This window comes from Vigna angularis, chromosome 5 (assembly GCF_016808095.1).
Source record: "Vigna angularis cultivar LongXiaoDou No.4 chromosome 5, ASM1680809v1, whole genome shotgun sequence".
NCBI classification, from domain to species: Eukaryota; Viridiplantae; Streptophyta; class Magnoliopsida; order Fabales; family Fabaceae; genus Vigna; species Vigna angularis.
The window spans coordinates 29881350-29899810 of NC_068974.1; the positions used below are offsets into that span (position 1 = coordinate 29881350).

An 18461-nucleotide genomic window follows, 5' to 3' on the forward strand; every position below is an offset into this window, starting at 1 on the left:
TATCGCTGTGATGCGCTTACTAGGCCATGCGCGTGCCCGGTATTCATGAGTACTCTAGAGATCATGCCAAGATCTCATGCAAGCGGCCCCACTCGACACTCATATAGGTGATTTCATCAAGTGTATGCTGCAAATCATACACCACCCGTAAGGGATATGAAAAATCATTAAAAACTTTGTTTAAGCTAAAATTCTTTCACCACATAGAATTTTAACGACAAAGTTTAACCTCTCATAATGCAGTCTCTAGCACTTTCACATACACACCATAAGAAGGGACATAATTGATTAAAATCAATTTAGTGTTATCAGAACTAACAAGTGACTTGTTTTTACCCATATGAACCTTATTCATGGGATCTCCAATCACAAAGGTTGGGTTACCATCACTTGTTTGTTTGCCAGTGGCTTAAGTCCCATTCCCCTCGATGTTTCTAAGATCATATTTCTTTCCAAGGGTTTTGTCACAAGATCTGCTAGATTCCGTTCTGACTTCACATAGTCAATGGAAATAGTTCCACTCTTTAGCAGCTGCTTCACCAAATTGTGTCTCAATTGGATATGTCTATTCTTTCCATTGTAATTCTTGTTTTTAGCTATAGCTATTGCCGATTGGCAATCACAGTGTATTGATACTGATGGGGTTGGTTTCATTCCTAGTGGAATGTTTGCTAAGAAGTTTTTCAAGCACTCAGCCTCACTACCAACCATCTCAAGAGTGAAAAACTCATATTCCACATTATTGATTTGCAATAATAGTTTGTCTGGCTGATCTTCATGTAATCGCACCATCCCCAAGTGTGAATACATAATCACTAGTGGATTTTGTCTCATCTGAATCAGAGATCCAGTTAGCATCACTATACCCTTCTAACGGAAAATCCACTATATTCAATGGCATAATCTATCGAACCTCTCAAGTATCTCATAAGCGTAGAAAGTGCACCCTAATGTTCTTGATTTGGACATTGAGTGTACCTACTCAGTCTACCTACTGCATAACAAAAGTTCATCAAGTGTAGTAAGCTCCCAATTATCTGGGCATACTGAGGCTGAAATAATAATTCTCCTCTATTTTTCATTAATTTAGAATTAGCATCATAAGGGGTACTTACTGGTGAGATCATAAAACCTAAACTTCTTAAAAAGTTTCTCAATATATTGTTCTTGGGATAGTAATATACTATCTCCCTTCCTTATGATTCTAATACCTAAAATCATATTGGCTTCACCCATGTCTTTCATTTCAAAGTTCAATCCTAGAAATAATTTATTTCTAGCAACAATTTCATTCTCAATCTGACACTATTCAATCATCATTCATCGTTATCTAAAGTCTCATTCAAAATTCAAAAATACTATATGCTCAATGGGTTCTACTCAAACAATAAATAAATATCATTCCAAAATAATAGATCATTTATTACTATAACCCATCATTAAAATCAAATTCCCATTTAATTTAAAAACTCATTAATTTTCTTTTTGAATCAAATTAATTTCTCTTTAAATTAATTTGATTGTCAATCAATTACTAAATAATTAATAATAATTTTTCTTCTCATAATTATTATTATAATTATAATAAATTAATCTCTTTTTTTTCTCTCCCTTTACAATTTATTTTCATTAATTAAAATGATAGATTATGGGTTCTCCAGACCCAAACCTGCACCCAAGCTCAACTAGACACTCTAGGTTTGCAGTTCAAGTAGGTTCAAACTAAACCAATCACAGTCCTCCGTGCCAGACTCTGGGCCTACAGCTCAATTAAAAATTCTTATTATTATTTTTGGAATTTATTATTATAATTTCCAAATCTGTTCCTCAATTAAGATTGTTGTAAAAGCTGACAAAAGTAGAATAAAGATCACGAACAATACTTCCTGAGGCGTGTAGATCACTGTCCTTAAGGACTTATCCGCGGTGTATTGCGCAAGCCCCCCAGAATACAACAGAAACTTCTCAGAATTTCTGAGGATCACAGAACTAGCAAGGATCTCTTAGAGAGAATAAATAAACCCATAATATTTTAAGAAGAAAAGAAGACAAAAAGATTAGAGAATGAGAGAAAGAGAAGAGAGTGCAAATCTGCGTATTTGGAATGAAGAAAGCCACTCTATTTATAGAGTGGGAAATCAACAAAGATTGGCCTAAGGCCCAACGCCAATGGGAAAAATCTCATGCCTTTCGGAAGTGGCTTTGACTATGCAGCAACAATTTAAAGTTGCACATTAAAAAATTTAACGTTGACAACCGCATCACACGAAACTTGTGGAATGTATCAACGTTAAATTATATTTTGCAATATTATATTAATAAATAATAACATATATTTGAATTATAATACCTTGGTGTCCTCAAGATCAAGGATATGATACTGTGACAACATTTTAACATTACTTACATGTCATTCTGTGATTGGTTTCAAATTACTATATAATCAATAATAATAATCATAAATACCAATATAAACCAATCATAAAATGACACGTAGATAATGTTAAAATGTTATAAAAAATGTTGTCAAAATATTATTATATCAAGAACAATGTCTACACAAGGACACATTTTGCTTTTTAGTTTCGTAAACTAGATTCTGGAACCAAACGTGCAACACAAGAAAGTCACAAAAAAGACAAAAGTATTCTACCAATTAATATGTGAGACATAAATCAAACGGGTTTCTATTTCACGTGGCCATATACAACGAAACAAATGGCCCTTGTTTGGTCACACATTATAAAAAGTTGCTAATTCTAGACCATAGAAATAATCTTTTAGGACCCCCGTTTAGCTTGGACTCAATGACATAAAGTAGGACTCACGATTTTCAATCCAAAATTATATATGTATATCGTATTTAACTTCTTTTCAACTTGTCACTACAGTCATAAATTCTCTTTTACTAATACTTTAGTTTGATTTGTTTAACGTGGTTATATATATAACATGTATCTAAATTAGCTTCAACTATTAAATCTTCCTTAAAAATAATATAGATAATATTAAAAGTCTCACATGTTCACAATATATAAATATAAATGGATATAAATTTTAAAAATTAAATTCGATTTAAAATCTGTTTTTTAAGATTATATCGGAATCATAGTTAATGTGGATCTAGAATTAAAACTCAATGTGAATGAATTATTTGGCACCATGGCATGCATGATTGGAAAAGGACAAATAAATAATGGGGTTGAAAAATAAAATAAAACACTGATGATTACGTGACGCAGTGTGCATTCTTCTCCTTGTCCACAAGAATTCATTCAAGGAACATGCATGTGATTCAAGATGACGAGTTGTCATGAAGGCCACTAACTCAACTAACCCTACCAGGCTCTATATATAACACTTATTTAAGAAACCAAGCCTTACTCTTAGAATCATAAAATTTATCTTCTGAAAATGTGCAAAGGCGTGGAAGGGAAAAAGCTTGGTGGTTCACGCAGAAGCTTACCACCTGAAGGGAATTCTTCATTTGCTGCAACAAGAGGTTGTTCAACATCTTGTGAGCTGTGTGGTTTGCAAGCTTCATTGTATTGTCCGGCAGATGATGCATATTTGTGCAGAAAATGTGACGAATGGGTTCACAGAGCCAATTTTTTGGCCCTTAGACATGTGAGGAGCTTTTTGTGCAAAACATGTCAGAACCTTACACACAGATATCTGATCGGAATCTCAGCAGAGATCCTTCTTCCAGTAAGATGGATTGTGCAGAAACAGAACCTTCCTAACAGCACCACCGATGAATTTTGTTCAAGAACGATTAGGAGACCTTTAATCTTTCTCTAGTTTTAGATGGTGTTGGTTTCTTTATGAAAATATATGTTCGAAAACCAAATTGCTGCAATGACATATTTAATAGTTGTATATGTAGTCTTCAAATATATAATATTATCAGTAGTCACTCATACATTATGGTAGCAAAATTATAAACTTCACATATTGTTTTAAAATGATGAAAAAAAATTCTCAGCTACCACGGGGTAATAATAATTAATGGGATTTATATGCAGTTGCCGGACAAAAACCTTGTACAACTTCTTCGGTTTCTCGATAAAAAAAAAACATGATCTACATTCCACACTTTTGTCTATGAAGGTGTCGGAGAAGAATTCAAGCTAAACTTGACCTACTTTTAATTTTTAAGATTTATACTTATAAAAAAGAAGTATGTTAGAACACTATGGATTATCAGAAAATAATATGAGTTTAAATTTAATTTATATTTGAATTTTATAACATAAGATGAAACAAAACTAAATTTGGAATTGAAACCATTAAATGAGTATATCTACTTATATATTTATGAAGTTGAATCAATTTATGACTAACGTGAATAAGTATTTTAGCTTGAATTTATTCTTTAAAATTTCATTATCCTTTTGGAGATAATATAACTAGGAAATTAGAAACCTGAGATGACATGTTCTCTTAAGCCAATTGTTTTATTTTAATTTTTCTCACTCATATGTATATTGTAACATCCCAAAAAATACAGCATAAAATCATATAACAGAATAATCACATATTAACAATATTACAGTTCAGTTCTAAGATTAAGAAGTACAATTCTAGCTAAACGGCCTTACCAAAATACTGCAGAATTTAAACTTTACAGAAATACTGACTAGACCGAACGATTTCCAAAATTACCTACACCGAACGGTTCTACAAAACTAGAAGCAAAATAATAACCGAACGGTCCTAAGGTTCGGTCTTCCCTTCCACTTCTTCCAGCAACTCTTCTCCTTCTGCTCACATCCACACGAATGATCATTGCAACAGAAAACGACAACAGAAAGGACCAAACAGACAAGACAAGAAATAGGGTAAGCTTATGTAATTTAATTAATGGAACAAATATATATATATATATATATCACATAAGTCTGATGCAAATTAATATATCATACATTATTGCATGCAATAAACAACCATTTGACTCTGACTGTCCGGACTGTATGAATTTTGTGTAGCTACGACGTTTGTGCACCCGGGTGATGTAGTAACTGGGATACCTTCAACAGCTGCCACCCGAGGTTAATCCGTTTCGTCCAAGTTAACCTTATGGACTAGGATCTCCTGTCATTCCCACACATGAGTTACTCCTCTCTACATGAAAATGAGTAATCACGGAATATCAGGATAAACACCAGCTAAGCTTTGCCCACATTCATACTTTAACATTCAATAACCAATTTCTAAGATATTCCTCCCTGGAACACTCTTTCATATCCAAACTATTTCATTCACATCATATTTCAAATTTCATCATACTTCATCATCAATATATTCAACTGAAATAAGACCACACTTTCTCATCATAGAGCAAGTGCGAATGGAATAACACACCTTAGAAACTAACATAACCGAGTGTTATTTACCAATTAATCCGCTTCAATGAACTGACCCTTAAGAGTTCAAACCGAACACTACAAAGCCTAGGCCGAATACTAAGACTCTAGGCCGAACACCATTTAATGAGACCAAATACTGTTTGACACCGAATACTAATAACAAACCGAATACTATGAAGAAACCGAGAGATAGAAAGATGTTGAGTACTAATAATACTTAGTTTTTAGTCTTAAGACAGAACACTGAAGAGACCGAGTGCTAGTCTAAGACCGAACACTGTAGAAACCGAACACTATTGAGTTTGGCTGAACGCTCTTATTTTAAAAAATGGTAATGATAGATTACTAAGACGAGACCGAGCGCTTGGTTTAAGATCGAGTACCACTTAGACCGAGTGTCGGGTTTAAGACCGAACACTACTTAGCTTATAGAATGAAGAATTAAATACAGATACAAATAATGGATTTTTAAGGGAAGATAAATATACTAGTATATGTGTAAGTAATATTGAATACCAAAGACAAGGAGACAACTACATTTAGACAGACACTTATTTACAAGTATACTAAGATAAAATCGATCGGTCATCAACTGAAATTCTCCCCAAAGGAAGGATCTAGTACAGACCGAATGCTCAAAGGAAAAACCGAACGGTCAATAATGACTTTCGGTGACAACCACAGGATTACACAGAGAACTACAAACTTAAGATCAAACCTTATATCAACCTAGTTCCTCATCATTTATAGTCAAACACTCATACAGCCAAAAATGCAGTAACAACTATACTTCATATTCATTCAACAATCAATCAACATGCGACCATTCCAAACAAGAATCTTAATCAAATTATATAAGCTTCTCTTACCTCTAAAACGTGACCTGACGCTCACAGGTGCAAAATACTGGTTCACCACTACAATTTCTTCTACCCTTAGAATTCACTGATTACAAAACTAGACCAAAATAAAGGACCAAAATACTATCAGAATCACATATAGAAAAGTGATCAACCCATGCAACTAGAACTTGGTTTGCATGTGCTAGAAAACCACACGGCTGAGTAAGGAATGAACTTACCAGCTTAAACCCAAAACTTGATCGGTGCAAAGCGTAGCTCTTGGCACCAGGAATACTCAGGCGTGGTCTGAATGATGATCGAAAAAAGAAAAGAGTAAGATTTCTTAGAGAGAAGTAGGAGGTTTGTAGAGAGAAGGAGGAGAGAATGAAAACTCAGAAGGTTGAAGATGAAGGGTGCATGCAGAAAAGTGGCGTGAAATTTGAAAACTTAAGTTTTACTCCTACCGTCAAAACCGATCGATCACTCAGTTGCTCACACCTGTCTTCCACTTTCTGATTTTCAGATACCCCTTCACTGACACATGTAATCCACTAAGCTGGGATTTTTAGGATTCTGACATATATATATATATATATATATATATATATATATATATATATATATATATATATATATATATATATATATATATATATATATTTAAATGTATATATTACTAAAGATGAGTGTTTCACAATAAATTTGGATATTCAGTTGAATTGATCTAAAATTATAGAATAGATAAATAATGTACATAAGAGAAACGTTGCAGAAATTCACTTGACCTTTATTATTGGTTTGAGAAGAGCTTGATATAGTACAACAATTTAAATAAATTTGATTAGGATAAACATCGAATAAAATTTTCTTCGTAAATAAATTTATATTTAACTTAATATGCACATCATTTCATGTACGACAATTTAATTATATTTATTAATAGATGCTCCAAACAACCACTAATAATGTGTTTTATGTATAGTTGGAACAATTCAAAACATTGCAAACTGGCTAACTCATCTTAAATTCAAAATATTTTAAATTTCAAAAATAAAAAACACAATATTGATTCGGGAATTAATGTTGTAGATTAAAATTATAATATTGTCTAAATTAAATATTTTACAATCCATGAACTTCTCAATTATTCACGCCAATGTTCCGCTCAACACCCAACATTCAAACAATAACAATAACCAAAGAAGGAGAGGGACCATAATGGCTAAAAAAATGGAAAAAAATGAATGGTACCTCTGTGCTCCTTTTTTGACATCATCCCATAGGATCAAAACAATCTGAATTTTGAAGTGAAGAATCCAAGACAGAGTTGAGAATTCCGATGGCATAAACGGGAAAATCTTTCTCCAAATGAGGAGGCCAAAACGAAAAACCAACACTATTACGTTGGCCTTCCTTAGCTTCATGTTCAGATAGAATTTCAGACAAATAATTCAATGACTCCATATTATAATACCCCATATTAATAAAAGAAAACTATCAACATAATAATAATAAAAAAATAGAAGGCTTACCTTCCAATGAGACATAGAAACTGAGACGTGCCATTGCAATAAGAAAAATAATAGTTTGACACACACACACTACCCTTTCATATTTCTTTCTTTCTTCTTTTTCGAAAAATTATAAAAGTTCATTCTTTTAAGACCATTTTATCCTTGTTAATGTGTTATACTATCATTACTCTTGTAATAAATTGTTTTGTCAATTTCAAGAGGTTCAACTATTGGTAAGGGACACACTCGAGTAGACCAAGATGTTGTTTAGTTCTAATTTGTGATAAAGAACCTTAAGAGAAAAGAGTCCTCTTTAATTTCTTTTTAAATTGTACCATTATAAACCTTAGCTAGAAAGGCCAACTACATGTGTTGGCATCCAAACTGGACAACAAAGCTCGAGCTTGCATAGATGTTTTCACGAGAGTGAATGAAAGAAAGAAAGGAGAGATTAAAGTTTTTGGGTTTTAGAAATTTAAGGATTTAGAAATGAATGAAGAACTAGAGACAGTGAACGACAGACTAAGCTAAGAGTGAGCGAAGGAGCGCGAGAGTGAAGGAAAATCTGAGGGAGATTTGAGAGAGGGAGGATGCGCGAGAGTGAACGAAAGTCTAAGTCAAAGTGGATTCAGCAAGACGGAGGGAGCGTGAGAGTGAAGGAAAGTTTGAGGGAGATGATTTTGAGAGAGGGAGGATGTGCACGAGTGGACGAGAATCTGAGTGCGAATGATTTCAGTGAAAGGGAGGGAGCGCGAGATGGAAAAGGAAGAATGTGCGAAAGTGAGAGTCTGAATCTAAGTGAGTTTAGCGAGATGGGGTTTCTCTTTTAACATTTTTTAAATTAAAATATTTCAAAATTTGTATATAAGATCGGTATTTTTTTTCACTTACACGGATATTAAATACAGATATATCCTTAGCAAAATTCTCTCTTTAATCCGTGAACATTACATACATATATTATTTACGGAAAATTCATATGTAAATTTCTTCAATCTTACGTACGAAAAAAATTATATGTAACTCCATTTTCAAAATCCATATGTAATTTCATTTTTAAAATCACTATGTTAGAGGTCCTTACGGATCAGAATTCGTATGTAATAATTTGTAGATAATTTGCTTTTTTTTAGTAAAATATTTATTATTATTGAGTTTGTGTTGTATGACTATATAATTCTAAAATTATGAATTCTAATTCTATGTTGTTGACTTTTAAAGTGGATTTTAGGTAGGGTTAACTTTTAAAGACCAATTCTAGTTGATTCTTTAATTTTTTTTAATTATAGTTATTTAACGGCAACCAAATCAACACTAATGTATTTCTGTTTTTAAAATCATGTAATTTGGCCTCTACTTAACTATCGATGATAAAATTTATTTTTAATATTAGTTTTAATTTCTGTAAATTTGGTGGACGACACTAATTTTTAATATTAGTTTTAATTTGTGTATATTTGGTGGCCGACATTAATGACAATAATTTCAAAAATAATCTCTGAAATTATTTATATTCAATAAATACAAATAAAAAAATTATAATAAATGAAGAAAATAAGTGTAAATAAATGTATATGAAGGAGATAAATATATAGATGAAAGAAATAGATATTAATAAAGAAGATAAAAAGAAAAATCTGGATGAAAGCAATGAAGATAAAAATGAAAATGAAGGAAATGAAGAGAATAATGTAGATGAAAGATTTGTGCGTGAATGAAGAAGATAAATATGAGTGAAGGAATTGAAAGGAGATTCATAAACGTAAATGAATGGATAATAAAATTTATATAGAAAGTGAGAGAATAAATTTATTAATAATGAAATTTGTTTAAATATATACTATCATTAGATTGAAAATCATTTAGAATTTATACTCTCACTGATATAATTTAAATAATACAAATATTAAAAAAATATATGATAAACTAATGTTAGTTTTAATTATTTTAGTTAGTATTTGTGTAACATCCCAAAATATAGTAATTACCATAATCAGAATTAATTACATTAACCAATAAAACAGTGCAGTCTTTACAATACTCATAACGAACGTTAAAAGCCGAACGGCTGAACATACAGAAATAACGAACGCTAGAAAGACAAGAGTTCGGAGACGAACGGCCTTACAAAACTATGACCGAACGTTCAAAAATAAAACTAATAAACTAACAATATACAATACGCGAGCGCTCTAAGGCTCGGCTTTAACTTCCACATCTACCAGATTTGCGTCTTCCAAATTTTCTTCTTCTAGCACTTCTTCAAGTGACGCTCCTCCATCTGCTCACATCCACACGGATGATCATTGCATTGACAGGACGAACGTACATAGACAATACGACAACACAAGGAAAAACGAAAGGGTAAGCTTAAGTAATTTAATTCATACGTCAACACATGTATTAACATTTCAGATCATTCAAACACATAACTCAACATATACATCATCCCACATACATTTATATATATATATATATATATATATATATATATATATATATATATATATATATATATATATATATATATATAGATACTAGACCGACCGTCCGGACATGTATGAATCTGTGTAGTTACAAGCGTCCACCCGAGTGATGTAGTAACTGGGATACACCAAACAACTGTCACTCGAGGTCAGTCCGTTCTTACGTCGCCCATGTTAACTTATGGACTAAGGACCTCCTACCGTTCCCACACATGACATACTTCCTCTACATGAAGATAGTACTCACGGAACATCAGGATGGACAGCGAGTCTTAACTTATCCACAGTCATACTTTACCAAATTTAATATTCAATATATATGAGAGTCGTTCCTCCATGGAACGCTCGTTCAAATACCACAATCATAATTTCCATTCTTATAGTGTTCGCACATCTTAATACTTCCTTTTATTTATATTTTCATTCTATGTTCCACTTCCATAAAAAGACGAGCGTTCAATCCTCTACACAACGAGGACGAACGTCAAGAGTGAGACCGAAAGGTCTTCTTTTCAAAAGAATAAAGCTGACGCATTTTACATGACGAACGTGACCACTACTAGAATCAGTTGAATGAACCGACTCTTAGAGATATAACATAATGTTTAAAAAAAATAATTGAGGTTCAAAGACTTTAGACCAATTTAAATGGATAGAGATATCAAAAGAAGATTATCTAGTTATAACGAGGACAATTTGTTCAACAGGATCGACTGTCAGTCAATGACCGAAAGTGAATATTCATTTACTGATAATTTGAGACGAACGCTATTTACGTACGTTCTACAATTCAAAGGTATGGACGAGCGTTCGGTATAAGACCGTACACTTCTCAGGACGAACGCTAGATATAAGATCGAGCGCTATTTAGGACGAACGCTTAGTGTAAGACCGAGCGCTACTTAAGACGAACGCTTGGTATAAGACCGAGCGCTACTATTTTATAAATATAAGGGATAATGACTTAAATTTAATTTACAAGATTGCCACTAGGCTGAGCCGATCGCTCAACATAGTGTTTCATGGGACGCTCGTTCAATTTCAGAACTCTTTTCAAATAAAAGAATTCCTTTTTAAGCAATTGACTAGAAACCGAACTGTATAAGACCGTACGATGACGAACGTATTTTATCATATGGTAGAATCATTATATTCAGATTTTCATCTTCATCTAAACTTAACATTTCTCATACGATTCATAATCTTATAATTTTTGATTCATCATTTAATTCACATACTATATAGAATTCATATTAATAAATCATACTATGCAATAATCATCCATTATCCAATTCATACGTATCAACCAACACATACCATATTCATTCATACATAACAGCGATCGTTCAGACATACTCAAACACAGCATACATCTCATACATTCTATTTCTATCATGCTTGCACACAATCATCTACGTATAAACTAAATTATTAAGCTTCCCTTACCTGGATAGCAGTGTACTCCCAACAAGCAAGGTTTTAGTGCGACCTCTAACAGCGTCCTACCCTCAGGTTTCGCTTAACAACTTGCACTCAATCTAAATACCAGAAATAATAAACAACTCAGACCTATAACCCATGCATGCAACCAGAACTAGGGTTCGCATGAAACCAAAAGAACGAACGGTTAGCGACGAGGACTTACCAGTTCCGATCCAAATTCTGTTCGGTCCAGAATGACGCTCACGTCTCCAGGAGTGTTTCTACGGTTCTGAAACGTGATCGGAGAAGGAGATGATGAGTTACAGTAGAGAGAAGGTGAACTGGTTCTAGAGAGAAGTTAGAGAAAATGAAGGGTTTTGGTTCTGAGGAAGAAGAAGAGTGCGTGCAGGTGAGAGAGCGTTTTTCGAAACTCAGTTTTGTTAATTTTCACGCCCAAACGAACGAGCGTCTCCTCTGCTGACACCTGCACTCCCACTTCTGACTTCCGAAGCTTCTAACGTGACACATGGCGCTCGTGCATGCAGTGCAAAGTGCGTTTTTAATGCACTGGACGTGTGGCGCGGTGCATTTATGGAAGCAGCCAGGTGACTCAGCAGTGCATTAATGACAGATTAGACAGTATAATCATGGGTTAATTTTCCGAGATCTCACAATTTGTTTTATGAACATTAATCTTATTTATTTTTAATATTTTCTAAATTAATATTCACTTAATTAATATTAATTTATTTATGTTTAATACTTATTTAGTTTAACATTCTATTGAGTTATTTATTTTAATATTTATATTAATTAATATCGACTTTATTTATTTATTTTTAATATTCATTTGAATTATTTTTGTTAAACCAATACTAATATAAATATTCATTTATAAACAAAATTAAAAATAATTTTATACTTTTTAATTTTCTTATTTGAAAAAAAGAATCTTTTATATGGTGTTAAGACTTACTAAGTTGACTTTAACGAAGTTGTGATCAACAGAAACTAAATTTATATTCTTTTTAGAGTGTGCTTCACTTTTTTTTAAAGAAAATTAAATAAATCACACACTAAAAAGGTTGGTCCAACGGCCTAGTATGTGGTTTGTGCTTACCATTTGGAGGAAATCCAAAAAACAATTGCAACAATTTGTAAAAATGTCATAATGGTGACTTCAACTCAAAATTTAATGCAATAATTTTCTTTTATCTTTTTATTTGTCATTTTTATTTAATGTTGGAGACTAACTCACACTACGTCATTATTGAGTATTATTTTGAATTAGTATTATTTTGAATTGTCTTGAGTTTAACATAATTTTTGGGATCAAATTTATTTAAATTTGAATTACAAAAATTTTTAAATTTTTTTATTTAAAAAGAAAGTAATTAAGTGAGCAAGTAAACCAACTCGTTTAACTCGCTAATCCGTGATAAGTCGAGCCAAATTTAAATTTTTCTAATTCGCTAATAAATAAATCAGGTTGAACTAACTTAAGTAACTAACATGTGATCGATCGAGTCCGTGACTTTGACAAATTATAATCATCATTCTCTACTTTAGAAGAAAATCTATTTTTTTTATTGAAGTTTGATTGTAATACATCTTAATTTGTCTCGTTCATGTAGGTTGTAGATTGTAGCTTGTAGTAATTCAAATGTTTGCTATCGGTCTATTTCTTGAACATTGAATCACTAAAATTGCAAAATAACTTTTGATAATATATTAAAAATTTAAATAAATCATATAATTAAATTATATATATGTAATTGAATAGTTTATATGAAATAATAAATATAATTTTAATCAGATAATGCATCTGAAATAATCTATTTTTTTTATCAGCAACTGAAAGTAATCTAATGATCTTAATTTCAATTATTTTTTATTACTTTAATTAATATTTTTCATGTTCAATTTGAATCAGTTATGGCTAATGTAAGGAATCGTACTTTAAAAAAAAAAAAAAAAAAAAAAAGACAAAACAAAGGGGGGAAGGAAGGAACGTTGGCCACAAGGAGACAGCCAACGTTGCTTCCCCATAGAAAGGAAAAATGGGAGGCTTGTGGGAGATAAAAAGGGAGTATGGGTTCTGCGCTTGGGGTGGAAATCATTCTTGCAAAACTGAGAGAACGTGAGGTGGAGAGCTGTTGAAGTGCAAGGAGGCTTTGGTGCTGCATCTTGAGGAGTGGAAGAGTGGCTGCAAGTTCTCGGAAAGAGGAGAAGTGGAGAACTTTTGAAGTTGGAAGGAGATCAAACCCTTTGGAGATAAATTCAAAGAAGTCTTCAAGAGGTAAGGGGAGCTAGATCTTTTGTTTAATTGATGATATATGTTGTATTTGATGCAAATCTGGGAAGAATGGGATGAATAATTGGGTTCTGGTTTCGTTTCTGGGTTTCTGCAAATTCTGAAATTCTACAGGCGCGTTCGTCCAATTTGGCTTCAAATTGGACGTTCGTCCAAATTATCGAGCGTTCGTCCAATTTGGTTTCAAATTGGACGTTCGTCCACAATAGCTAGGAACGTTTGTCCATTTATGGTTTTCAGTTAGCGTTCGTCCAATTTGTAAGAATTGGACGTTCATCCAAGGAAGAGGCCTGCTGAGCGTTCGTCCAATCGGCCTGCTAAGCGTTCGTCCAAATGCCTAAGAACGTTCGTCCAGATATTGAACGTTCGTCCAAGTTGCGCGTTCGGTCTCATACTGTTAGGAGTTCGTTAGCATTCGTTCTTGTTGAGTTTTAGTGATATTAGCATTCGGTCTTAGTAGATTTTGTTTCTGTATGTATAAATAGTAAGCGTTCGGTCTTGTCAAGGTTTGATCTTTGAGCGCTCGTCCAGTATTGAATTTGGTGTTCGGTAGTCGAGCGTTCGGCCTAAGTAATTGATCTTGAGCGTTCGGCCTTATTTTGTGAGTGTTCGGCCTTAGTTTGTGAGCGTTCGGTATTATTTAAATATTGAAGTGAGCGTTCGTCCAGCGAGCGTTCGTCCAGTGAGCGTTCGTCCTAGAGCGTTCGTCCTTCCCAGCGAGCGTTCGTTCCAGTGAGCCTTCGTCCAAGTGAGCGTTCGTCCAGCGAGCGTTCGTCCAGTGAGCGTTCGTCCTAGAGCGTTCGTCCTTCCCAGCGAGCGTTCGTTCCAGTGAGCCTTCGTCCAAGTGAGCGTTCGTCTAGTGAGCGTTCGTCCTAGAGCGTTCGTCCTTAGTTACATGTTGAGCGTTCGTTCAAATAGTTGAGCGTTCGTCCAAATAGTTGAGCGTTCGTTCAGTGAGCGTTCGGCCATTGAGCGTTCGGCCATTGAGCGTTCGTCGAGTGAGCGTTCGTTCTAAATATTGAAGTGAGCGTTCGTCCTTAACACAGTGATTTGAGCGTTCGTCCTGGATATAGAAGTGAGCGTTCGTCCTTAAAACATTGAGTGAGCGTTCGTCCAATAGTATGCAGTGAATAGTACTTGTCCAAATAGTATTTTACAAATATGTTGAATTTTAAGTTCCTTTGCTTTTGGATTGAATTATGTACCAATGTTTGAAATATTATCTATGACATGAAATATGTGAATGTATGAAATATGTCGGATTTGTTGTGTTAATATGGCGGTATCTGATTATTCATAATTGTGGTTAAGTTTCAGAGTAACAATATGATTCATGGACGTAATTCCATGATCCTCAAGGAGAGGATACATGGTGGTGTTTTGGGGTTGTATAGAATGATTACATGGTAGCTCAGTTTTGGGGGTCATCCTGAAGCTCCAATGGTCTTTCTTCTCATGTAGAGAGGATTGAACCATGTGGTGAGGAGTAGCAGGAGGTCCTAGTCTTGGGTGCTTCCATATGATCCAAGGTGAGTGATAACGGATTAACCTCGTGATTGTGGCCGGGCGGGAGTGCCCCAAAGTTTCACCAGGCGGTAGTGCCAGAGCGGTAGTGCTCAAGTTCCATAAAACCACCACGAGTGCAAGACCCGCCATAGCTCGGTAATCATTCTAGTCCGGACGAGTCGGTCTATAAAGTAACAAGTCGGGGTATAAAGTAACAAGTCTTGTGATGTCAGTTTACTGTTCTTTCATATGAATCTATGTATGATAACATGCTTTTTATCTCTAGCTCACCCTTGCATTGTTTGTGTTGTGTGCCAATTTGGATACGTTATTTGGCGATGATCATCCACTTGGATGGGAGCAGATGGCGGGGAGGATACCTTGGGAGCAGCTCTTGATGGAGACGGCAGTGCTGCAACCTAGCATTACTAATTCTTATTTCGTGAACTCGTTTAATTACATTTGTGTGTGTCTTAACTTTTAAATTCTCCGTGATTTTCATGGAGAAATTCTAATACTCTTGTTGTCAATTCCGCACTATTCTGAGGATGACTGTAATCCTTAAATTACTCTTGATTGCTTTCCTATATTATGCATGATGACGTCTTTATTATATATGCATGATGTATATAATTGGGACGTTACATTGATGGTATCAGAGCAGTTTCTGTCCTTAGAGGATCCTGTAGGGTATGTGTGTACTTTGCTTGTGCTGTGTACTCTTAGCCTTGTGTCGGATGGTTTTCCTTGTTTCCTTGGGTTGGACTAATGGTGTTTTCTCTGTATGAGCAGAAAATGGCACCTAGACCATCTCCTTCTCCTCCTTCTCAATCGGAGCCTTCTGAGAACACCACAAGACTGGAGGCTGTACTTGAGGCTATGCAACTTCAGAATGCTGCATTGGTGGGACAAAACACCATCGCTCTTCAGAACCTAGAAGCTGCAAGAGTATCAGCTGAAGACACTCAGAGGTACCTCATGGAAATGATGGCTAATGGAAGACCTTCTCCGGGTGCTTCTTCCTCTGTTACCGTTCCAGTTCAGGAGTGGAGTTTGGAGAGTTTTCTCCAACATCATCCCGCCAAGTTTAGTGGCAAGTGCAGTTCTGATGAGGCCGATCATTGGTTCCAAGATATGGAGCGAATCTATGAAGCCAAAGGATGTCCGGATGAGAAGAAGCTGACCTACACCCAGTACTTGCTGACAGGAGAAGCTGGACATTGGTGGAACAGTGTGAAGACGATCTTGGAGAGGAACGAGACTCCTATCACTTGGGAGTTGTTCAGAACTAAATTCTACACTGAATACTTCCCAGATAGTGTCAGGTATGCTAAAGAGGTAGAGTTTCTTGAGTTGACTCAGGGCAACAGATCAGTATCGGAGTATGCAGATCGTTTTAAACACCTGCTTCGCTTCACCACCATGTCAATAAATGAAGAATGGCAGTGTCGCAAGTTTGAGAATGGCTTGAGGAAGGATATAAAGTTACTGGTGAAAGGATTGCGCATCAGAGAATTCTCCGCATTGGTAGAGATGGCCCGTGATATGGAAAAGACTAAGGGAGAACCAGAAGGACCTCAGAGACAACCAAGCCAACCACTTAGGGTTGGTGGACCTGTGATACCCCGAGGAGACTCCAGTTCTAGAAGGACCCCTTTCTCTAGACCTTCTTCCTTCAGGTCCAGGAGTTCATCCTCGCAGTCATCGGGGCAATCCAGGTTTGCCAGTTCCGTTAGATGCTTCAAGTGTGGTAGACCACACCTCCAGATGTCTTGCCCTCAGTTAGAAGGGTACAGGAGGTGTAATATCTGCAGGCAAGAGGGACACTATGCCAGAGACTGTCCTACTACTAGGAGGGCAGGACCACAACCACGCCAGGCTGACAGATCTATTCAGAGGAGTGGACACAGACCTCAGGCAACCGGGAGAGTCTATGCGTTGACTGGGGCTGAGGCAACCAGTGCAGGTAATTTAATTGTCAGCAGTTGTTTGTTATTTGGAGCCTCGTGTGTGACGTTGTTTGACTCGGGAGCGACACATTCTTTTGTGTCTAAGGCTTGTGTAGAGAGGCTTGGTTTAGTTGTCAGAGAGCTTCCGTGTGATCTGGTGGTGTCTACACCAGCAGCTGGGTTAGTTAGAACATCTAATGTGTGCTCTAGATGTTCTATCGAGGTAGAGGGGCGCAGGTTCATAGTGAACCTTATTTGCTTACCTCTGCAGGGGCTAGAGGTAATTCTGGGAATGGATTGGTTAGCAGCCAATCGTATTCTTTTAGATTGCGGTGGTAAGAAGTTAATATTTCCCAAAGAAGATGAAGACTTGTCGTTATCACTCGGCGCATTGAAGCAAGACATCTTCGAGGGTGCCAGTTGTTTCCTAATCATGTTCCATGAGGATGGGACTCCCAATGTAAACTTTTCAGCTCTTGTGAACCAGAGTGTAGACCTTCTGGTTGTGAATGACTTCATGGATGTTTTCCCTGAAGAAGTTCCTGGTTTACCTCCTCCGCGAGAAGTGGAGTTCTCTATCGATCTTGTCTCAGGAGCAGGACCAGTATCCATAGCCCCTTATCGGATGGCTCCAGCTGAGCTGGCTGAGTTAAAGAAGCAGATTGAAGAGCTGTTAGAGAAACAATTTATCCGGCCGAGTGCTTCGCCGTGGGGTGCACCAGTGTTGCTAGTAAAGAAGAAGGATGGTAGCTCAAGGTTGTGCGTTGACTATCGACAGTTGAATAAGTTGACGATCAAGAACAAGTATCCATTGCCGAGGATCGATGATCTGATGGATCAATTGCACGGAGCTACGGTATTCTCCAAGATTGATTTGAGGTCGGGTTACCATCAAATTTTAGTGAAAGCCGATGATGTGCAGAAGACGGCATTCAGGTCCAGGTATGGCCACTATGAGTATGTAGTTATGCCTTTTGGTGTGACTAATGCTCCAGCCATTTTCATGGACTATATGAATCGAATTTTCAGACCCTTCTTGGACAAGTTTGTGGTGGTGTT

The 18461-nt window shown here is 35.6% G+C and overlaps 1 protein-coding gene across 1 annotated transcript; it reads left to right on the plus strand.

Moving 5' to 3' along the window:
* The first annotated feature begins 3414 nt into the window (after positions 1-3414).
* LOC108339366 (B-box domain protein 30) lies at positions 3415-3801 on the plus strand. Its single transcript, XM_017576504.1, has one exon. The coding sequence runs from the start codon at positions 3415-3417 to the stop codon at positions 3799-3801; it is 387 nt and encodes a 128-aa protein (XP_017431993.1).
* The last annotated feature ends 14660 nt before the right edge of the window (positions 3802-18461 follow it).

Excerpts from the sequence above, each read along its gene's own strand:
- LOC108339366 (XM_017576504.1), top strand. The coding sequence starts at position 3,415 with ATGTGCAAAGGCGTGGAAGGGAAAAAGCTTGGTGGTTCACGCAGAAGC.